At 47.6% G+C, this 22,804-nt stretch overlaps 1 protein-coding gene and 1 long non-coding RNA gene across 8 annotated transcripts in view; one reads left to right on the top strand and one right to left on the bottom strand.

The window, feature by feature from the left end:
• TECR (trans-2,3-enoyl-CoA reductase) overlaps nt 1-9,087 on the bottom strand; it is a 164,197-nt gene extending 155,110 nt beyond the window's left edge. The window contains exons 1-3 of one of the 4 annotated variants that reach the window (XM_063931729.1): nt 8,711-9,087; nt 2,758-2,808; nt 1,891-1,942 (exon numbers count right to left, since the gene is read on the bottom strand). In XM_063931729.1, coding sequence (XP_063787799.1) covers nt 1,891-1,942; nt 2,758-2,808; nt 8,711-8,725 — 118 coding nt within the window. In that variant the 5' untranslated portion in view covers nt 8,726-9,087. The other 3 variants (XM_063931730.1, XM_063931728.1, XM_063931731.1) reach the window with 3 other exon arrangements.
• LOC134936608 (uncharacterized) overlaps nt 3,717-22,804 on the top strand; it is a 98,390-nt gene continuing 79,302 nt past the window's right edge. For all 4 annotated transcript variants that reach the window (XR_010180527.1, XR_010180526.1, XR_010180524.1 and 1 more), the window contains exons 1-2: nt 3,717-3,915; nt 3,999-4,153. This is a non-coding gene — a long non-coding RNA (uncharacterized LOC134936608). The remainder of the gene's footprint in view (nt 3,916-3,998; nt 4,154-22,804) is intronic.

Below are 22,804 nucleotides of genomic sequence, written 5' to 3'. Positions count from 1 at the left end.
GGCTTCTGTCCTGTTTCTGACTAAAAATGGCGGGGGTTTTACACATATACAGTCACAGACTGTATTATGTGTATTTTTATGCCAAAGGTATTTTTATTGCTGCCCAGGGCGCCCCCCTTTCCCCCCCAGCACCCTACAGTGACCGGAGTGTGTGGTGTGCTGTGGGAGCAATGGCGCACAGCTGCGGTGCTGTGCGCTACCTTAATGAAGACAGGAGTCTTCTGCCGCCGATTTCATCGCTTCTCTTCTGTCTTCTGGCTCTGCAAGGGGGACGGCGGCGCGGCTCCGGGAACGGACGATCGAGGTCAGGCCCTGTGTTCGAACCCTCTGGAGCTAATGGTGTCCAGTAGCCTAAGAAGCACAAGCTAGCTGCAAGCAGGTAGGTTTGCTTCTCTCCCCTCAGTCCCACGTAGCAGTGAGTCTGTTGCCAGCAGATCTCACTGAAAATAAAAAACCTAACAAATTATTTCTTTCTAGCAAGCTCAGGAGAGCCCACTAGGAGCACCCAGCTCTGGCCGGGCACAAATTCTAACTGAGGTCTGGAGGAGGGGCATAGAGGGAGGAGCCAGGGCACACCAGATAGTACCTAATCTTTCTTTTAAAGTGCCCAGTCTCCTGCGGAGCCCGTCTATTCCCATGGTCCTTACGGAGTTCCCAGCATCCACTAGGACGTCAGAGAAATTCAAATTACCAGTTCCTGTGTAATGTAAGTTGTGTTTATATTTTGGTATAGTTGTCCGACTGGTATCCAAGACAATTATTGAAGGTTTTCACGAAGCTGTATTGTATCTTCTGATTATAAAAAGAGGTCATATGAGCTATGTGGTAAAGAGAAATATCCTCTGACTGAGAGAAGAATGCTGCTTTGAAGGGGGGTACACACTAAAAAGATGTGTGCTGAGCGATCTATCAGACCCCCAGCACACATCTCTCCCCCTGCTCAGCACAGCAGGATGTGTGCTGAGCGAGGGGGGGGCGCTCACTTCACACATCGCTGAAGTGAGCGACCTGCTAGGCTCAATCTAGCACCTGCGATAGCGATGTGCGGCCCTATCGATGTGGGGCATACACACGACAAATCCGTGCTTAAATTCTAAGCAATCTGGTCAGATTGCTTAGATTTCAAGCACGGATCTCTCCGTGTGTATGCCCCCTTTACATCTTGTATGCTGTGAACGGTCCTTAGCACCTTTAGGAGACAGACTTATTTTTTTAAAGACTTTTTGAGCAGTAAATATCTTGCCTTTACAACAAGTGCATCCGTATCCTGCGATCAATAGAATTGACCAAAAAGTTATTCCATTTTCCAGCTGTCCTGGAGTGAGCCCAGCGTCTCCGAGCACCGTCATCTGCCAACTACCATGCAGGGCCTGGTTAATAGTGAGTGACTAGTGGGAATCAATCGACGCCAATTAGGAGGTGTGTCAGCAGTGTGTCTACGCATACACATTAGTAAGTAGTATCAGGTGACGGCTGTAGGAGCCCGAGTGGAAATCAGCGGTTTCAGGTGCCGGTGGCAGGAGCCTGGTGCAGGCAGAAAAATAACCACCCACTGTGCAGAGGGTGGAGTCAGTAACAGGCGGTCCCTTCAGGACAAGTTCTGCTATAGACAGTGATGCATGCAAAGATGTATGAAGCTCTGAGGACACTGACAGAGGTGGAGCGCTAACAGGATTACACAACAGTGGGCGGCGTCATCTCAGCTCACATTACGACACATGGATGACAGTTGGGAGAATAAGCATATTTTATATGTGATTAATCAAACAAGTAGTGAGATGTAATAGTACAGTATCTGAATTATTGTGATCCAATTAGTCCGGTTCCTTAACAGGTCACTACGGGCACACTGTTACATAAGGATTAGTATTACCTTATATAAATACCTACGGGATTTGTTGAACATGTTCTTTATGTCTACAATGGTGGCATTGGGCTCCACCTGGAAAGTAAGACAAACAGTATAAATTACAAAGAACTTACATTACATAAAAGATAAATCTGTGTTCATCAGGGAATTATTGTTCCTAAGTACAACAGACTCCCCTTCAGCAAGCTTACTGCAAGACACCTTTGAAGAACCAGCATGCACCCTAAAACGTCCAGTAACAGTATCACATGAAATAAGCTATATAAAGTGCTGAAAATCTAGTTGAAAAAAAAATAAACTTTCCCGGTTATGTTTGTGAATGTTACATGGTTACATTCATATTGAATGAACATGAAGTCTATGATTGATTTGAAGAAACAAATTTGGAAGCTTGTTTAGACCAGATCAATTTACCACAACTTGCATGCTTGCTCCAAAATACAACATTCTAAAACAGATACCCATGAGACATATGCCTGTAATGTATATCCTGGACACTAAAAGCTGATGTCCTGTAATAAATCTTCCACAACTTATTATGCATAGCCTAAGTTATGCAAAGTGACCTGACCCATATTAAATAAAAATAAAAAACTCAATTATATCTAAGGGTCAGATGCTGCTGCAATAAACACTACCTTGAAAAGTTAAAATCTTTTCAGATGTGATGCACAAACGTCTGTCTTCTCTGTGTTACTTGACCTCAACAGGTTTCAACTGACAATATAGCCATCTCCCCTCACCTTAACGTCTAGATTCCACAGCCACCACACAATCTTCTCCCCACCTAATGTCTGCCCTCCCCAGTGTCTCCCCACCCACATTCCACCTTCTCCTTAATTATTGTTGCCTCACCAGTACCACCCATTCACTTAGTGGCTCCTTACCTTGTCCAGGAAGCAGAGCTTCTCCCGTGTCTTTGCATCAAGGATCTCCACCTCAAAATAAACAGTAGCACGTTTAGCAGGACCTTTTTTCTTTGGCTTGGCAGATGCACGCTTCGCGCCTGTTTGACCCTCATTTTGGGGCTTGGGCCGCCTAATTTCCGATACTATAGAGTTCATATCCATGGCTACGGAGCAGTCTCACCAGATGTTCCCAACAAAGAAAAGAATCTCTCTCCCCCTACTCTCTGTCACACTGACAGCCCGAAGCCTCAAACTACTTCTGCCTGATCCCTGTGTGTTGCTGTGTGCCTCACTATTACTTTCCTCAACGTCCCACGATGGGTTTGTATTTAGGGATCTATTACGATCTCAGCAATCTTTTTGCCCTCTCAGCAGTCTCATGCTTTTTCTTTCAACACAGGCCTCACTCTTAGGAAGCTGTCTCTGTGACAGGTGTACAAGTTGAGAACATCGGACACCTCGGCTTGCGTATCTCTCTTATTATCTATAGGTAGGAGTCACTGTTGTTTCCAAAATCCTCTCACTGTATACATGAGCTTACGTACAGTTTCTCTCTTCCACTTTCCTACAAATGTATGTCATTCTCCCCCTGGAAGTCTCACTCGCCCAGGCAGTCCAGATGTAATATGAAGCAGATTTCTATATTTATCACTCACTAGGGCTAATTCACATCTGTCAGTTTCTGCACTTCCCACGAGACCCACACATGGACACTGTGAGACCAAGCACTGGATAGAACCTCAGCGACATCTCCTGCCCTCTGACCTTCCTTTACAAATATTTACCACTCCTGCACCTATCCTCTCTCATTCTTCCTGTTTATGTACTCTAGAAGCACTTTTCCCTTCTCCTTCAGCCCTCCCTCTATCTGAGGCTGTCTCTTTACACCTCGGTGGTTGTCTCTTGGTATTCATTGATCTCAGCAAATATCTGGGCTAAGTACCAGCAGCTAAATATAGGCTGCTCCCCCACACTGCCTTACCCCACACCACGGAGGCAAGACCCCTGAGAACATGAGAGTGCACATACACTGCGTGTGAGTCCACTTATAAAGAGACACCTCAGCAAGAGACAGTCACAACTCAGAGACAGGAAGAGAGTGTGCACAAAACATGCTTCATTAACCCTCTCCTGCAGGTAATCTGTTAACCCTTTCACGGTCACAGACCTTGCATGTGAGTTTGAATCTACTTTACTATTGTGCATTATTACCTTGGCAGTGTCTGACTGAAGGAAATTAAATATCAGGGCAAATCCGACAGTGGATTAGCACCCCAGAGGGTTGCGGCCATACCTGACCATAGGACACTGCCCCCCTGTGACAGCTGAAGGAGGCCAATATGAGAACATGGTAAAAGGCACTGGAAAGACCTGGGTGAGTTTTCTGTGGATTTGACTGTTTAAACAAAACTGGACAAGTGAGAGTTTGAGGAAAATATTGATTTGTGTTTAGCATTACATAAGAATCGCTCTGCAGGTTGTAACACAAAATGAGTACAATTGGGTACAATAAAATGGATAGGGACTTTGGAATAATTAGCACTGCTTGCTGTTTTTGGACAGTTTAATTATTAAGGATGGTAGCATTCATTCAAGTGACGCTCTGCAGACATGGTTAGGATAGGCTGGAAAGATGTTCTGCAGAGTGAGAAGATGTGGCTGATAGACGGGATGTTTTTATAGCAGAGGACTCTTAATTGTGCAGCACAAGCTGTGTGGCAGTTCAGCCTAAGCGACAGTAGCCGGAGACACTTCACACAGCAGCAATATCACAAAGGTGTTAACAGCACTTCCACATACTACACCACAGGGCGAACAGCGGGAGGCAAAACCTCACAGACTGAGGACCACAAGCGTAAACAGTGAGCATCACTGACATTCCACCCGATTACGCTTTCGCTGTGACTATATTTTAAGGTTATATACTACAGATGTAGCCATGGTCATCTTACTGCAATGCGGCATGTTGTAACACGGCCTGGCACGCCGCGCAGCTAGCAGTATCGCAGCAAAGATGAACACGGCTAAATCTATATGCCAACATAAGCTGTTTTTGTTTAGTGCATTAGTAGATGTATACAGTATATGTATAACCATTGTAAGACTGAACCAAAAACTTTTAGCATAAAAAGGCATAAACAGAAAATCTGTTTATTACTACAAAAAAATGAATTTGCTATAAAGCTCTAATTTTCTGCTGGAGACGGATTTGTAGAACAAAAAATAGATTTAAAGTTAACGTCATATTCACGGGTTTTCTTCACAAACGATAAAGATTATTATCCACTTTATGTTCAGTGCTTTTTTGATGAACCCCTTATTGGGCAGAATTTTCTGTTTTTCTTTTGTAACGTCTAGGAAATACACAAGTACGTATGTTGTGTATAACTGGACTGCTATTCCAAGGTGTCTGTATTCAGGGAAAACACCATTTCCTTTGTTCGTGCAAACCAAAAAAGTGGCATTTACATCCTCACCACCACCATAAACCTCTGATGGAACTGAGGACATGAAATACCTGAACAATAATAAAAACCTTAAAAAATTAATTAAAAAAAAAAAGTGATAATTCTATGGCAGGGGAGTGTGATGGCATGTCACCTCCTTGGTTTGGATCGTCACAGGGTAGGCTGTTTTCTCATTTTTTTATTTTTATTTTTAAATACTTACATACTGTACATTTATTTGAAGTCTACACAAATTGGTACTAGCAATTTGAACCAATACAGACACTTATATGGAGTGTCTATTCCTTATATACAAACAAGTCCAGCTTGGTGGCACTCATCAAACTTCACGGCTGTAGTAAATCACGCTATTAGCACCCTTTGAACGCCAACGTTTCAGATCACTTTAATCTGATCTTCCCTCAATGACATAATATCTCTTAGGATAAGATCTGATTAAAGTGATCTGAAACATTGGAGTACAAAGGTCGCTAATAGCGTGATTTTATTACTGCCATGAAGTCTAATAAGTGCCACCAAGCTGAAACTTGTTTAGAATAAAATTTTGGCAGAGGGCACCGAGGAACTTTCAGGTACAGAAAGTATATATTTTCTTTTTTGTTTCCCCAAGGCAAAATAAATGGAGCAGGCACAACAAGGGTTGGAACAGAGCAGGCACAACAAGGGTTGGAAAATGAACAGAGCAGGCACCACAGGGATTGGAGTACGAATGGGGCAGGCACCACAGGGATTGGAGTACGAATGGGGCAGGCACCACAGGGATTGGAGTACGAATGGGGCAGGCACCACAGGGATTGGAGTACGAATGGGGCAGGCACCACAGGGATTGGAGTACGAATGGGGCAGGCACCACAGGGATTGGAGTACGAATGGGGCAGGCACCACAGGGATTGGAGTACGAATGGGGCAGGCACCACAGGGATTGGAGTACGAATGGGGCAGGCACCACAGGGATTGGAGTACGAATGGGGCAGGCACCACAGGGATTGGAGTACGAATGGGGCAGGCACCACAGGGATTGGAGAACGAATGGGGCAGGCACCACAGGGATTGGAGAACGAATGGGGCAGGCACCACAGGGATTGGAGAACGAATGGGGCATGCACCACAGGGATTGGAGAACGAATGGGGCAGGCACCACAGGGATTGGAGAACGAATGGGGCAGGCACCACAGGGATTGGAGAACGAATGGGGCAGGCACCACAGGGATTGGAGAACGAATGGGGCAGGCACCACAGGGATTGGAGAACGAATGGGGCATTCACCACAGGGATTGGAGAACGAATGGGGCAGGCACCACAGGGATTGGAGAACGAATGGGGCAGGCACCACAGGGATTGGAGAACGAATGGGGCAGGCACCACAGGGATTGGAGAACGAATGGGGCAGGCATCACAGGGATTGGAGAACGAATGGGGCAGGCATCACAGGGACTGGAGTATGAATGGAGCGGACATCACAGGGACTGGAGAATGAATGGGGCAGGCAGCACAGGGATTGGAGAATGAATGGGGCAGGCACCACAGGGATTGGAGAATAAATGGGGCTGGCACCACAGGGATTGGAGAATAAATGGGGCAGGCACCACAGGGATTGGAGAATGAATGAGGCAGGCATCACAGGGATTGGAGAATGAATGGAACAGGCATCACAGGGATTGGATTATAAATGGAGCGGACATCACAGGGACTGGAGAATGAATGGAGCGGACATCACAGGGACTGGAGAATGAATGGGGAAAGCATCACAGGAATTGGAGAAAGAATGGGGCAGGCATCACAGGGATTGGAGAATGAATGGGGCAGGCATCACAGGGATTGGAGAATGAATGGAACAGGCATCACAGGGATTGGAGAATGAATGGAGCGGACATCACAGGGACTGGAGAATGAATGGGGCAGGCACCACAGGGATTGGAGAATGAATGGGGCAGGCACCACAGGGATTGGAGAATGAATGGGGCAGGAACCACAGGGATTGGAGAATGAATGGGGCAGGCACCACAGGGATTGGAGAATGAATGGGGCAGGCACCACAGGGATTGGAGAATGAATGGGGCAGGTACCACAGGGATTAGAAAATGAATGAGGCAGGCATCACAGGGATTGGAGAATGAATGGAGCGGCCATCACAGGGATTGGAGAATGAATGGGGCAGGCATCACAGGGATTGGAGAATGAATGGAACAGGCATCACAGGGATTGGATTATGAATGGAGCGGACATCACAGGGACTGGAGAATGAATGGAGCGGACATCACAGGGACTGGAGAATGAATGGAGCGGACATCACAGGGACTGGAGAATGAATGGAGCGGACATCACAGGGACTGGAGAATGAATGGAGCGGACATCACAGGGACTGGAGAATGAATGGAGCGGACATCACAGGGACTGGAGAATGAATGGAGAAAGCATCACAGGGATTGGAGAATGAATGGGGCAGGCATCACAGGGATTGGAGAATGAATGGGGCAGGCATCACAGGGAATGGAGAATTAATGGAACAGGCATCACAGGGATTGGAGAATGAATGGAGCGGACATCACAGGGGTTGGAGAATGAATGGCCTGCTTCTACAATGGTTAAGGAATGACAAAGTCGGCATCAGAAGATATGGGGAATAAATAGCAGGATATATTTCTAATACTGCAGGTAAGAGGTGTGTTGTGATTTCACATTGTGGTACAGTGGGGCAGATGTATTAAGCCTGGAGAAGTGATAAAGCACATACCCTCCAACTGTACCTTTCTGGCAGGTGCAGTACCTTTTTCTTTTTCTTTTTTTTATGGTCTGTACCTTTTTGGCTCTCCAAACTTTCTTTGAAAGTATAGGAAAAGGGCGTGACCTTTTTCGAATATGTACCGACTTTTATGTGTAAAATGTTGGAGGGTATGAAAGCAGTGACAAGCGGAAGGTGATAACGCACCAGCCAATCAGCTCTTGTCATTTTTCAAACATGTAATGATTGGCTGGTGCATTATCACCTTTCACTTATCACTGCTTTATCACTTCTCCAGACTTAATACATCTGCCCCAGTATGTAGTAATACTGTTATCACAGGACTTTACCCTCAGACTGATCTGAGTACATGTCACTGGCATGGTGTAATTACAACATTAGGAGTTACACTGAAGAGCACCGGCCCAGAGATCTGCCTCTCTATTCTATGACTCTGTGACATTATTTCTAGCTTCCAGTTACTGTATGTTCCTTACACTCCTTTATGTCAGAGTATCTGACTACATGTACTGCCTCCTTGTGCCCTCTCAGCTGCTGCTAAACCGCTGCGCATTCCTAATGACTTTGTCCCTCTGCGGCCCCCGTCTCTCAGCAGTAAGGCCCTCATTCTTCTCAGGATCGCAGGATTCTATCAAATCGCACAGGCGACGTGCCGAGGAGGTAGTAGAGCGCCCACGGACATCGCGCACACACTCCTTTGTAGCTCTCCTCTTCCCCTTACCTCATAGTGCTTCATGGTGTGTCCGGGCACCGCAGCAGCATGCACACTTTGCCGTAACCTGCCAGAACTCTAGCAAGAGGCGGGGATAGGTGATTGACTGGATGTCAGGCATAAGATAACCCAATAAGATTTGAGGGTTTCTCGTTGAGGGGCGGTGCCACCATATCAGTGGCCAATCAGAGTGCGCGCTTTTTTTGTTTAAGCGAAATTAGAGCAAGGTGCAGGGGGCGGGATTAGTTAGGTGACAATATGGATTGACGCCAAGAGAGCCAATGGTGGGAAAGACACAGGCCGATGTTCCGCCCCCCCATTGCCAAAATCACACGTTGGGGGCCGTGATGGACAACTGTCGTGCTATTTGTAGCGCCGTCCATATACACCACCCGGGAGTGGGTGGGGCGTGTGTGACAGTTGGGTCTCGGGAGTGAGTGGCGCAAGAACCAGGCCCCGGCTGTTAGCTCTGCATTATAAGGGGAGATGTATCAATTCTTGTAGAGAGATAAAGTGGAGAAGTAGCTCATAGCAACCAATATGCTTTGGGCAACTTCACTTGATCTCTTTCCAAGATTTGATCATTCTCACAATATGGGTCCTTTGGACTCTTAAGTGATGATAAATAGGCACCTAAGGCACCCATTTATCATAGATCACATATTGAATGCGATCTGGGTGGGTTGTTACCACCCAGGATTGCATTGCAATATGCGCTTCTATCCCCGCAACTGTATGATGCAGCACATGCAGGGACACGTTCTGGGGAAACCTCTGCCGGCCAGCAATGCGATCTGTTGCCCATAGGCTACAATGGGGATGGCGGTAGCTGCAGGGACCAGTATCCGGAATGTGAAGATATTGGTGAATCATCCAGCATTGCAAACCCAATAGAAACCTATGGAGGCTGCTGGTGGCAATGGACTGCTGCGATCCCTTCTTCATACGTTAAGAAGATCACTAATCAATAGGTTGACATAGTTGAAAGGTCGACACAAAAAAAGTCGACAGTTTTCTCATACGTCCTAGAGGATGCTGGGGACTCCAAAAGGACCATGGGGTATAGACGGGATCCGCAGGAAACATGGGCACTTTAAGACTTTGAATGGGTGTGAACTGGCTCCTCTCTCTATGCCCCTTCTCCAGACTCCAGTTAGATTCTGTGCCCAGAGAGACTGGTCACACACTGAGGAGCTCTACTGAGTTTCTCAGAAAAGACTTTATGTTAGGTTTATTATTTTCAGGGAGCACTGCTGGTTACAGGCTCCCTGCAGCGTGGGAGTGAGGGGAGAGAAGCAGACCTACTTCTGTGAGTTCAAAGGCTCTGCTTCTTAGGCTACTGGACCACCATTAGCTCCAGAGGGTCTGATCACTTGGCACGCCTAGCTGCTTGTTCCCGGAGCCGCACCGTCACCCCCCTCACAGAGCCAGAAAAAAGAAGCCGGGTGAGTAAAGGAAGAACAGAAGACTTGAGTGACGGCACAAGACTTCAGAGTCTCTGAGGTACCGCGCAGCGGTCGCGCTGCGCGCCATTGCTCCCACACACAAGCGGCACTACAAGGGAGCAGGGGGGGCGCCCTGGGCAGCAATATACCTCATATACATGCCTGGCAAAGAGGTATACAGTGCATAGGCACTGTATACTGACCCCCGCCAGTATAAAAATGTGAAAAACTAGCGGGACTGAAGCGCACCGCAAAGGGGGCATGGCTTAGCCCTCACAACTCTATACAGCGCCATTTTCTCCTCACAGAGACGCTGGCCCCACCAAAACACTGTTGGACAACTAACAGTGTAAAACGAGGGGGGCACAGTTGTTTAGTGCACTATAGGTTCATAAATGAAGCACTATATATATTTCTCTGACATCCTAGTGGATGCTGGGAACTCCGTAAGGACCATGGGGAATAGCGGCTCCGCAGGAGACTGGGCACAACTAAGAAAGATTTAGGACTACCTGGTGTGCACTGGCTCCTCCCTCTATGCCCCTCCTCCAGACCTCAGTTAGAATTTTGTGCCCGGCCGAGCTGGATGCACACTAGGGGCTCTCCTGAGCTCCTAGAAAAGAAAGTATATTTTAGGTTTTTTTATTTTCAGTGAGATCTGCTGGCAACAGACTCACTGCTATGAGGGACTAAGGGGAGAGAAGCGAACCTGCCTGCTTGCAGCTAGCTTGGGCTTCTAGGCTACTGGACACCATTAGCTCCAGAGGGATCGAACACAGGCCCAGCCTCGGTCGTCCGGAGCCGCGCCGCCGTCCCCCTTACAGAGCCAGAAGCAAGAAGACGTTCCTGGAAATCGGCGGCAGAAGACTTCGGTCTTCATCAAGGTAGCGCACAGCACTGCAGCTGTGCGCCATTGCTCCCCGTGCACACCACACACTCCGGTCACTAATATAGTCATTAAGACTATATATGTGTAAAATCCCCTGCCAGATATACATATAAAAAAGCGGGAGAAGTCCGCCGGAAAAGGGGCGGGGCTATCTCCCTCAGCACACTGGCGCCATTTTCCCTCACAGCTCCGCTGGAAGGACGCTCCCCAGGCTCTCCCCTGCAGTTTCCAGACTACATAGGGTAAAAAAGAGAGGGGGGGCACTAAATTTAGGCGCAATCTGTGTAATATTAGCAGCAATAGGGGAAAATTCACTGTGGGTAGTGTGAATCCCTGTATATATATAGCGCTCTGGTGTGTGCTGGCATACTCTCTCTCTGTCTCCCCAAAGGACTTTGTGGGGTCCTGTCCTCAGTCAGAGCATTCCCTGTGTGTGTGCGGTGTGTCGGTACGGCTGTGTCGACATGTTTGATGAGGATTATGTGGAGGCGGAGCAGATGCCGATGAACGTGATGTCACCCCCTGCGGGGTCGACACCTGAGTGGATGGACATGTGGAAGGAATTACGCGACAGTGTCACCTCCTTACATAAAAGGTTTGACGACATAGCAGATGTGGGACAGCCGGCTGCTCAGCCCGTGCCTGCCCAGGCGTCTCAAAAGCCATCAGGGGCTCTAAAACGCCCACTACCTCAGATGGCAGACACAGATGTCGACACGGATACTGACTCCAGTGTCGACGACGATGAGACTAGTGTACATTCCAATAGAGCCACCCGTTACATGATTACGGCAATGAAAAATGTGTTGCACATTTCAGATTTCTCTGACGTCCTAGTGGATGCTGGGGACTCCGTAAGGACCATGGGGATATAGCGGCTCCGCAGGAGACAGGGCACAATAATAAAAGCTTTAGGATCAGGTGGTGTGCACTGGCTCCTCCCCCTATGACCCTCCTCCAAGCCTCAGTTAGATTTTTGTGCCCGGCCGAGAAGGGTGCAATCTAGGTGGCTCTCCTGAGCTGCTTAGAATAAAAGTTTAAGTTAGGTTTTTTTTCTTTCAGTGAGACCTGCTGGCAACAGGCTCACTGCTACGAGGGACTTAGGGGAGAGAAGTAAACTCACCTGCGTGCAGGATGGATTTGCTTCTTAGGCTACTGGACACCATTAGCTCCAGAGGGAGTCGGAACACAGGTCTCACCCTGGGGTTCGTACCGGAGCCGTGCCGCCGACCCCCCTTGCAGATGCCGAAGTTGAAGAGGTCCAGAAACAGGCGGCAGAAGACTTTCAGTCTTCATAAGGTAGCGCACAGCACTGCAGCTGTGCGCCATTGTTGTCAGCACACTTCACCAACAGTCACCAACTGTCACTGAGGGTGCAGGGCGCTGGGGGGGGCGCCCTGGGCAGCAATGTATAATACCTTTATATGGCTAAAATACATCACATATAGCCCTTGAGGCTATATGGATGTATTTAACCCCTGCCAGATCTCACAAACTCCGGGAGAAGAGCCCGCCGAAAAGGGGGCGGGGCCTATTCTCCTCAGCACACAGCGCCATTTTCCTGCTCAGCTCTGCTGTGAGGAAGGCTCCCAGGCTCTCCCCTGCACTGCACTACAGAAACAGGGTTAAAACAGAGAGGGGGGGCACTTATTTGGCGATATGATTACATATATTAAAATGCTATAAGGGAAAACACTTGTATAAGGGGTTGTCCCTGTATAATTATAGCGTTTTTGGTGTGTGCTGGCAAACTCTCCCTCTGTCTCCCCAAAGGGCTAGTGGGGTCCTGTCCTCTATCAGAGCATTCCCTGTGTGTGTGCTGTGTGTCGGTACGTGTGTGTCGACATGTAGGAGGACGATGTTGGTGAGGAGGCGGAGCAAATTGCCTGTATTGGTGATGTCACTCTCTAGGGAGTCGACACTGGAATGGATGGCTTATTTAGGAATTACGTGATAATGTCAACACGCTGCAAGGTCGGTTGACGACATGAGACGGCCGGCAAACAAATTAGTACCTGTCCAGGCGTCTCAGACACCGTCAGGGGCTTGTAAAAACGCCCATTTACCTCAGTCGGTTGACACAGACACGGACACTGACTCCAGTGTCGACGGTGAATAAACAAACGTATTTTCCTTTAGGGCCACACGTTTCATGTTAAGGGCAATGAAGGAGGTGTTACATATTTCTGATACTACAAGTACCACAAATAAGGGTATTATGTAGGGTGTGAATAAACTACTTGTAGTTTTTCCTGAATCAGATAAATTAAATTAAGTGTGTGATGATACGTGGGTTTCCTCCGATAGAAAATTATTGGCGGTATACCCTTTCCCGCCAGAAGTTAGGGCGAGTTGGGAAACACACCTTAGGGTGGATAAGGCGCTCACACGCTTATAAAAACAAGGGGCGTTACCGTCTCCAGATACGGCAGCCCTCAAGGAGCCAGCTGATAGGAAGCTGAAAAATATCCTAAAAGTATATACACACATACTGGTGTTATACTACGACCAGCAATCGCCTCAGCCTGGATGTGCAGCGCTGAGGGGGCTTGGTCATATATTAAAATGCTATAAGGGAAAACACTTGTATAAGGGGTTGTCCCTGTATAATTATAGCGTTTTTGGTGTGTGCTGGCAAACTCTCCCTCTGTCTCCCCAAAGGGCTAGTGGGGTCCTGTCCTCTATCAGAGCATTCCCTGTGTGTGTGCTGTGTGTCGGTACGTGTGTGTCGACATGTAGGAGGACGATGTTGGTGAGGAGGCGGAGCAAATTGCCTGTATTGGTGATGTCACTCTCTAGGGAGTCGACACTGGAATGGATGGCTTATTTAGGAATTACGTGATAATGTCAACACGCTGCAAGGTCGGTTGACGACATGAGACGGCCGGCAAACAAATTAGTACCTGTCCAGGCGTCTCAGACACCGTCAGGGGCTTGTAAAAACGCCCATTTACCTCAGTCGGTTGACACAGACACGGACACTGACTCCAGTGTCGACGGTGAATAAACAAACGTATTTTCCTTTAGGGCCACACGTTTCATGTTAAGGGCAATGAAGGAGGTGTTACATATTTCTGATACTACAAGTACCACAAATAAGGGTATTATGTAGGGTGTGAATAAACTACTTGTAGTTTTTCCTGAATCAGATAAATTAAATTAAGTGTGTGATGATACGTGGGTTTCCTCCGATAGAAAATTATTGGCGGTATACCCTTTCCCGCCAGAAGTTAGGGCGAGTTGGGAAACACACCTTAGGGTGGATAAGGCGCTCACACGCTTATAAAAACAAGGGGCGTTACCGTCTCCAGATACGGCAGCCCTCAAGGAGCCAGCTGATAGGAAGCTGAAAAATATCCTAAAAGTATATACACACATACTGGTGTTATACTACGACCAGCAATCGCCTCAGCCTGGATGTGCAGCGCTGAGGGGGCTTGGTCGGATTTCCTGACTGAAAATATTGATACCCTTGACAGGGACAAGATTTTATTGACTATAGATGCATTTCTATATATGCGAGATGCGCAGAGGGATATTTGCATTCTGGCATCAAGAGTAAATGTGATGTCCATATCTGCCAGACAAAGACACGACAGTGGTCAGGTGATGCAGATTCCAGACGGCACATGGAAGTATTGCCGTATAAAGGGGCGGTCCATCGGACCTGGTGGCCATGGCAACAGCTGAAAAATCCACCTTTTGTTACCCCAAGTCACATCTCAGCAGAAAAGGACACAGTCTTTTCAGTCTCAGTCCTTTCGTCCCCATAAGGGCAGGCGGGCAAAAGGGCCAGTCATATCTGCCCAGGGGTAGAGGAAAGGGAAGAAGACTGCAGCAGGCAGCCCATTCCCAGGAACAGAAGCCCTCCACAGCTTCTGCCAAGTCCGCAGCATGACGCTGGGGCAGTACAAGCGGACTCAGGTGCGGTAGGGGGTCATCTCAAGAGTTTCAGCACGCAGGGGGCTCACTCACAAGTGGACTCCTGGATCCTACACGTAGTATCCCAGGTGTACATTGGAAATTCGAGACGTCTCCCCCTCACAAGTTCCTGAAGTCTGCTTTACCAACGTCTCCCTCCGACAGGGAGGCAGTATTGGGAACAATTCACAGGCTGTATTCCCAGCAGGTGATAATCAAAGTACCCCTTCTACAACAAGGGAAGGGGTATTATTCCACACTATATTGTGGTACTGAAGCCAGACGGCTCGGTGAGATCTGAAATATTTGAACACTTACATACAAGCGTTCAAATCAAGATGGAGTCACTCAGAGTAGTGATAGCGAACCAGGAAGAAGGGGACGATATGGTGTCACTGGATATCAGGGACGCTTACCTACATGTCCAAATTTGCCTTCTCACCAAGGGTACCTCAGGTTCGTGGTACAGAACTGTCACTATCAGTTCAGACGCTGCCGTTTGGATTGTCCACGGCACCCCGGGTCTTTACCAAGGTAATGGCCGAAATGATGATTCTTCTTAAAAGAAATATGGACGCTTTCCTGATAAAGGCAAGGTCCAGAGAACAGTTGGAGGTCGGAGTAGCACTATCTTAAGTAGTTCTACGACAGCACGAGTGGATTCTAAATATTCCAAAATCGCAGTTTTTTCCGACGACACGTCTACTGTTCCTAGGGATGATTCTGGACACAGTCCAGAAAAGGATGTTTTCTCCCGGAGAAGAAAGCCAGGGAGTTATCCGAGCTAGTCAGGAACCTCCTAAAACCAGGAAAAGTATCAGTGCATCATTGCACAAGGATCCTGTGAAAAATGGTGGTTTCTTACAAAGCGATCCCATTCGGTAGATTTCACGCAAGAACCTTTCCGTGGGATCTGCTGGAAAAATGGTCCGGATCGCATCTTCAGATGCATCAGCGGATAACCCTGTCTCCAAGGACAAGGGTGTTTCTTCTGCGGTGGCTGCAGAGTGCTCATCTATGAAAGGGTCGCAGATTCGGCATTCAGGACTGGGTCCTGGTGACCACGGATGCCAGCCTGAGTGGCTGGGGAGCAGTCACACAAGGAAAAAATTTCCAGAGAGTGTGATCAAGTCTGGAGACTTCTCTCCACATAAATATACTGGAGCTAAGGGCAATTTACAATGCTCTAAGCTTAGCAAGACCTCTGCTTCAAGGTCAGCCGGTATTGATCCAGTGGGACAACATCACGGCAGTCGCCCACGTAAACAGGGCGGCACAAGAAGCAGGAGGGAAATGGCAGAAACTTCAAGGATTCTTCGCTGGGCGAAAAATCATGTGATAACACTCTCAGCAGTGTTCATTCCGGGAGTGGAAAACTGGGAAGCAGACTTCCTCAGCAGGCATGACCTCTACCCGGGAGAGTGGGGCCTTCATCGGGAAGTCTTCCACATGATTGTAAACCGTTGGGAAAAACCAAAGGTGGACATGATGGCGTCCTGCCTGAACAAAAAACTAGACAGATATTGCGCCAGGTCAAGGGACCCTCAGGCAATAGCGGTGGACGCTCTGGTAACACTGTGGGTGTACCAGTCAGAGTATGTGTTCCCTCCTATGCCTCTCATACCAAAAGTACTGAGAATCATAAGAGGGAGATGAGTAAGAACGATACTCGTGGTTCCGGATTGGCCAAGAAGGACTTGGTACCCGAAACTTCAAGAGATGTTCACGGAAGACCCGTGGCCTCTACCTTTAAGAAAGGACCTGCTCCAGCAGGGGCCTTGTCTGTTCCAAGACTTACCGCGGCCGCGTTTGACGGCATGGCGGTTGAACGCCGGATCCTGAAAGGGCATTCCAGATGAAGTCATCCCTACCCTGGTCGAAGACAGGAAGGATGTAACCGCAAAACATTTTCACCGCATTTGGTGAAGATATGTTGCGTGGTGTGAGGCCAAGAAGGCCCCTACAGAGGAATTCCAACTGGGTCGTTTCCTACATTTCCTGAAAACAGGACTGTCTATGGGCCTAAAATTAGGGTCCATTAAGGTTCAAATTTCGGCCCTGTCGAATTTCTTCCAGAAAGAACTGGCTTTAGTGCCTGACGTTCAGATGTTTGTAAAAGGGGTACTGCATATACAGCCTCATTTTGTGCCCCAGTGGCACCTTGGGATCTCAATGTTGTTTTGAGTTTCCTAAAGTCACATTGGTTTGAACCACTCACCACTGTGGACTTAAAATATCTCACATGGAAGGTGACGATGCTATTAGCCCTGGCTTCAGCCAGGCGTGTGTCAGAATTGGCGGCTTTATCATATATAAAGCCCTTACTTAATTTTTCATTCTGACAGGGCAGAATTGAGGACTCGTCCTCAATTTCTCCTTAAGGTGTTTTCTGTTTTTCACATGAACCAACCTATTGTGGTACCTGCGGGTACTAGGGACTTGGAGGACTCCAAGTTACTTGACGTTGTCAGGGCCCTGAAAAATATGTTTCCAGGACGGCTGGAGTCAGAAAATCTGACTCGCTGTTTAGCCTGTATGCACCCAACAAGATGGGTGCTCCTGCTTCTAAGCAGACGATTGCTCGCTGGATTTGTAATACAATTCAGTTTACACATTCTGTGGCAGGCCTGCCACAGCCAAAATCTGTAAAAGCCCATTCCAAAAGGAAGGGGGCTCATCTTGGGCGACTGCCCGAGGGGTCTCGGCTTTACAACTTTGCCGAGCAGTTACTTGGTCAGGGGCAAACACGTTTGCTAAATTCTACAAATTTGATACCCTGGCTGAGGAGGACATGGAGTCTCTCATTCGGTGCTGCAGGGTCATCCGCACTCTCCCGCCCGTTTGGGAGCTTTGGTATAATCCCCATGGTCCTTACGGAGTCCCCAGCATCCACTAGGACGTCAGAGAAAATAAGATTTTACTTACCGATAAATCTATTTCTCGTAGTCCGTAGTGGATGCTGGGCGCCCATCCCAAGTGCGGATTGTCTGCAATACTTGTACATAGTTATTGTTACAAAAATCGGGTTATTCTTGTTGTGAGCCATCTTGTCAGAGGCTCCTTCGTTGTTATCATACTGTTAACTGGGTTCAGATCACAGGTTGTACGGTGTAATTGGTGTGGCTGGTATGAGTCTTACCCGGGATTCAATATCCTTCCTTATTATGCACGCTCGTCCGGGCACAGTATCCTAACTGAGGCTTGGAGGAGGGTCATAGGGGGAGGAGCCAGTGCACACCACCTGATCCTAAAGCTTTTATTATTGTGCCCTGTCTCCTGCGGAGCCGCTATATCCCCATGGTCCTTACGGAGTCCCCAGCATCCACTACGGACTACGAGAAATAGATTTATCGGTAAGTAAAATCTTATTATTACCCCAGGTACCACAAAAAAGGGTATTATGTTTGGGGAGAGAAAGCTTCCAGTGGTTTTTCCCCCATCTGATGAATTAAATGAAGTGTGTGAAGAAGCGTGGGTTTCCCCCGATAAGAAACTGGTAATTTCTAAAAAGTTACTAATGGCGTACCCTTTCCCGCCAGAGGACAGGTCACGTTGGGAGACATCCCCTAGGGTGGATAAAGCGCTAACACGTCTGTCTAAAAAGGTGGCACTACCGTCTCCGGACACGGCCGCCCTAAAGGAGCCTGCGGATAGAAAGCAGGAGGCTATCCTGAAGTCTGTATACACACACTCAGGAATTATACTGAGACCGGCTATTGCTTCAGCATGGATGTGCAGTGCTGCAGCTGCGTGGTCAGATTCCATGTCGGAAAACATTGATACCCTAGATAGGGACACTATATTGCTAACCGTAGAGCATATTAAAGACGCTGTCTTATACATGAGAGATGCACAGAGGGATATTTGCCGGCTGGCATCTAAAATAAACGCAATGTCCATTTCTGCCAGGAGAGGATTGTGGACTCGGCAGTGGACAGGAGATGCTGATTCTAAAAGGCACATGGAAGTTTTGCCTTACAAGGGTGAGGAGTTGTTTGGGGATGGTCTCTCGGACCTCGTTTCCACAGCGACAGCTGGGAAGTCAGCATTTTTACCCCATGTTCCCTCACAGCCAAAGAAAGCACCGTATTATCAGGTACAGTCCTTTCGGCCCCAGAAAGGTAAGCGGGTTAGAGGCGCGTCCTTTCTGCCCAGAGGCAGAGGTAGAGGGAAAAAGCTGCAACATACAGCCAGTTCCCAGGAACAAAAGTCCTCCCCCGCTTCCTCTAAGTCCACCGCATGACGCTGGGGCTCCACAGGCAGAGCCAGGTACGGTGGGGGCCCGTCTCAAGAACTTCAGCGACCAGTGGGCTCGCTCACGGGTGGATCCCTGGATTCTACAAGTAGTATCTCAGGGGTACAAGCTGGAATTCGAGACGTCTCCCCCTCGCCGTTTCCTCAAATCTGCCTTGCCAACAGCTCCCCCGGACAGGGAGGCAGTGCTGGAGGCGATCCACAAGCTGTTTTCTCAGCAGGTGATAATCAAGGTACCCCTCCTTCAACAAGGACGGGGTTACTATTCCACAATGTTTGTGGTACCGAAACCGAACGGTTCGGTGAGACCCATTTTAAATTTAAAATCCTTGAACACTTATATAAGAAGGTTCAAGTTCAAGATGGAATCACTCAGGGCGGTGATTGCAAGCCTGGACGAGGGGGATTACATGGTATCACTGGACATCAAGGATGCTTACCTGCATGTCCCCATTTACCCTCCTCACCAGGAGTACCTCAGATTTGTGGTACAGGACTGTCATTACCAATTCCAGACGTTGCCGTTTGGTCTGTCCACAGCACCGAGGGTATTTACCAAGGTAATGGCCGAAATGATGATACTCCTTCGAAAGAAGGGAGTTATAATTATCCCGTACTTGGACAATCTCCTTTATAAAGGCGAGGTCCAGGGAACAGTTGTTGATCGGAGTAGCACTTGCTCGGGAAGTGCTACAACAGCACGGCTGGATCCTGAATTTTCCAAAGTCGCAGCTGGTTCCTACAACGCGTCTACTGTTCCTGGGGATGGTTCTGGACACGGAACAGAAAAAAATGTTTCTCCCGGAGGAGAAGGCCAAGGAGTTGTCATCTCTAGTCAGAGACCTCCTAAAACCAAAACAGGTGTCGGTGCACCATTGCACGCGAGTCCTGGGAAAGATGGTGGCTTCATACGAAGCAATTCCTTTCGGAAGGTTCCATGCAAGGATCTTTCAGTGGGATCTGTTGGACAAGTGGTCCGGATCACATCTTCAGATGCATCGGCTGATAACCCTGTCTCCAAGGACCAGGGTGTCGCTGTTGTGGTGGCTGCAGAGTGCTCATCTTCTAGAGGGCCGCAGATTCGGCATACAGGACTGGGTCCTGGTGACCACGGATGCCAGCCTTCGAGGTTGGGGGGCAGTCACACAGGGAAGAAACTTCCAAGGACTATGGACAAGTCAGGAGACTTCCCTACACATAAATATTCTGGAACTAAGGGCCATTTACAATGCCCTAAGTCAGGCAAGACCCCTGCTTCAACACCAGCCGGTGCTGATCCAGTCAGACAACATCACGGCGGTCGCCCATGTAAACCGACAGGGCGGCACAAGAAGCAGGATGGCGATGGCAGAAGCCACAAGGATTCTCCGATGGGCGGAAAATCACGTGTTAGCACTGTCAGCAGTGTTCATTCCGGGAGTGGACAACTGGGAAGCTGACTTCCTCAGCAGACACGACCTCCACCCGGGAGAGTGGGGACTTCATCCAGAAGTCTTCAAAATGCTGGTAAACCGTTGGAAAAGACCACGGGTGGACATGATGGCGTCCTGCCTCAACAAAAAGTTGAAAAGATATTGCGCCAGGTCAAGGGACCCTCAGGCGATAGCTGTGGACGCTCTAGTGACACCGTGGGTGTACCAGTCGGTTTATGTGTTCCCTCCTCTACCTCTCATACCCAAGGTACTGAGAATAAGAAGAAGAAGAGGAGTAAGAACTATACTAGTGGTTCCGGATTGGCCAAGAAGAGCCTGGTACCCGGAACTTCAAGAGATGTTATCAGAGGACCCATGGCCTCTGCCGCTCAGACAGGACCTGCTGCTGCAGGGGCCCTGTCTGTTCCAAGACTTACCGCGACTGCGTTTGACGGCATGGCGGTTGAACACCGGATCCTAAAAGAAAAAGGCATTCCGGAGGAAGTTATTCCTACACTGATTAAAGCTAGGAAAGAGGTGACCGCAAACCATTATCACCGCATATGGCGGAAATATGTTGCGTGGTGTGAGGCCAGGAAGGCCCCAACGGAGGAATTTCAACTGGGTCGTTTTCTGCACTTCCTGCAGTCAGGAGTGACTATGGGCCTAAAATTGGGCTCCATTAAGGTCCAGATTTCGACTCTGTCCATTTTCTTCCAAAAAGAACTGGCTTCACTGCCTGAAGGTCAGACTTTTGTTAAAGGAGTGCTGCATATTCAGCCCCAGTTTGTGCCTCCAGTGGCACCGTGGGATCTCAACGTGGTGTTGGATTTCCTAAAGTCGCATTGGTTTGAGCCACTTAAGACCGTGGAGCTAAAATACCTCACGTGGAAAGTGGTCATGCTGTTGGCCCTGGCGTCGGCCAGGCGTGTATCAGAATTGGCGGCTTTGTCATGTATAAGCCCTTATCTGATTTTTTCATACGGATAGGGCGGAATTGAGGACTCGTTCCCAATTCCTTCCTAAGGTGGTATCAGCGTTTCATGTGAACCAACCTATTGTGGTGCCTGCGGCTACTCGGGACTTGGAGGACTCCAAGTTGCTGGACGTGGTCAGGGCCCTGAAATTATATGTTTCCAGGACGGCTGGAGTCAGGAAAACTGACTCGCTGTTTATCCTGTATGCACCCAACAAACTGGGTGCTCCTGCTTCTAAGGAAGAGGGGAGGTGTCCTGCACAACCTATTAATAAAATGATGAAAAAATATATAACAAACCAGCAATATGGAGTAGTGTTTGGTCAAAGTATTCCAGAAGCAAATTATCCTGCTGGTGGTGCTCCCCAGGGTCAAAAAACAAACGAATCACAAGAGAAAATTGTTCCTTGAAAGAGATCAGGGAACCAAGAAGTAACCTCTTTGTGGGGGCACTCTTAATCAACTATTTAATTTAAAACATAACTTTTATTTAGTCAAAAATTAAAAACTAGATATAATATTTGACCTTTTCCAAACATGATTTTTTTAAAATATATGTAGAATAATTAGGTTCAAGAACAAATTAAATATGCTCAAAATTGAGAGTTCTTGGTCCTTTCTAATCAGGCCACATAGTGTGGGTCGCCCATAGGTGAAAATATAATGTCTTATGAGAAAAAACAATCAAAGTATTAGGGCAATTTCTCTTAGTACAATTCGATATTAAGAAACAGTGGTCAGAGAGATAGTCATATTCTGACCTAACGGCACGTTAAAAATTCATAGCGGGACATCCAGCCAGCAGCTTATAATTCTTTAAGGAAAAAATATATATCAGACGGTGTCTCGCACAGTCACATAGTAGTTATACATGTCACTCTTATTGTAGTAAGATTGCTACAAATATTATGGATAATTTTGTGACTGAAAATATATATTCTCAAGTACCTATAAGAGAATAATATCTTTTTTTTTTTTTTTTATATAAATAAACCATGCATCCACTGGAGATATGATTAATTAATTGTTTTCACTAATGAGAAAAAGGAGAGAAACATATGGACAATTCTTACGGATCAACGTAACATATGATTATCTATGAAAGACCAATTAATTAGGAATATAAATTAATAATTTTACAGAAAACACAAAAAAGGTAATACCTGAACAATGATAATCTCCCTGTAAATAAGAACATGAAACATG

Source organism: Pseudophryne corroboree, chromosome 6 (assembly GCF_028390025.1).
Source record: "Pseudophryne corroboree isolate aPseCor3 chromosome 6, aPseCor3.hap2, whole genome shotgun sequence".
In the NCBI taxonomy this organism is placed as follows: Eukaryota; Metazoa; Chordata; class Amphibia; order Anura; family Myobatrachidae; genus Pseudophryne; species Pseudophryne corroboree.
The sequence above is the reverse complement of the archived record's forward strand: the minus strand, read 5'-3'. Positions and strand labels throughout refer to the sequence as shown.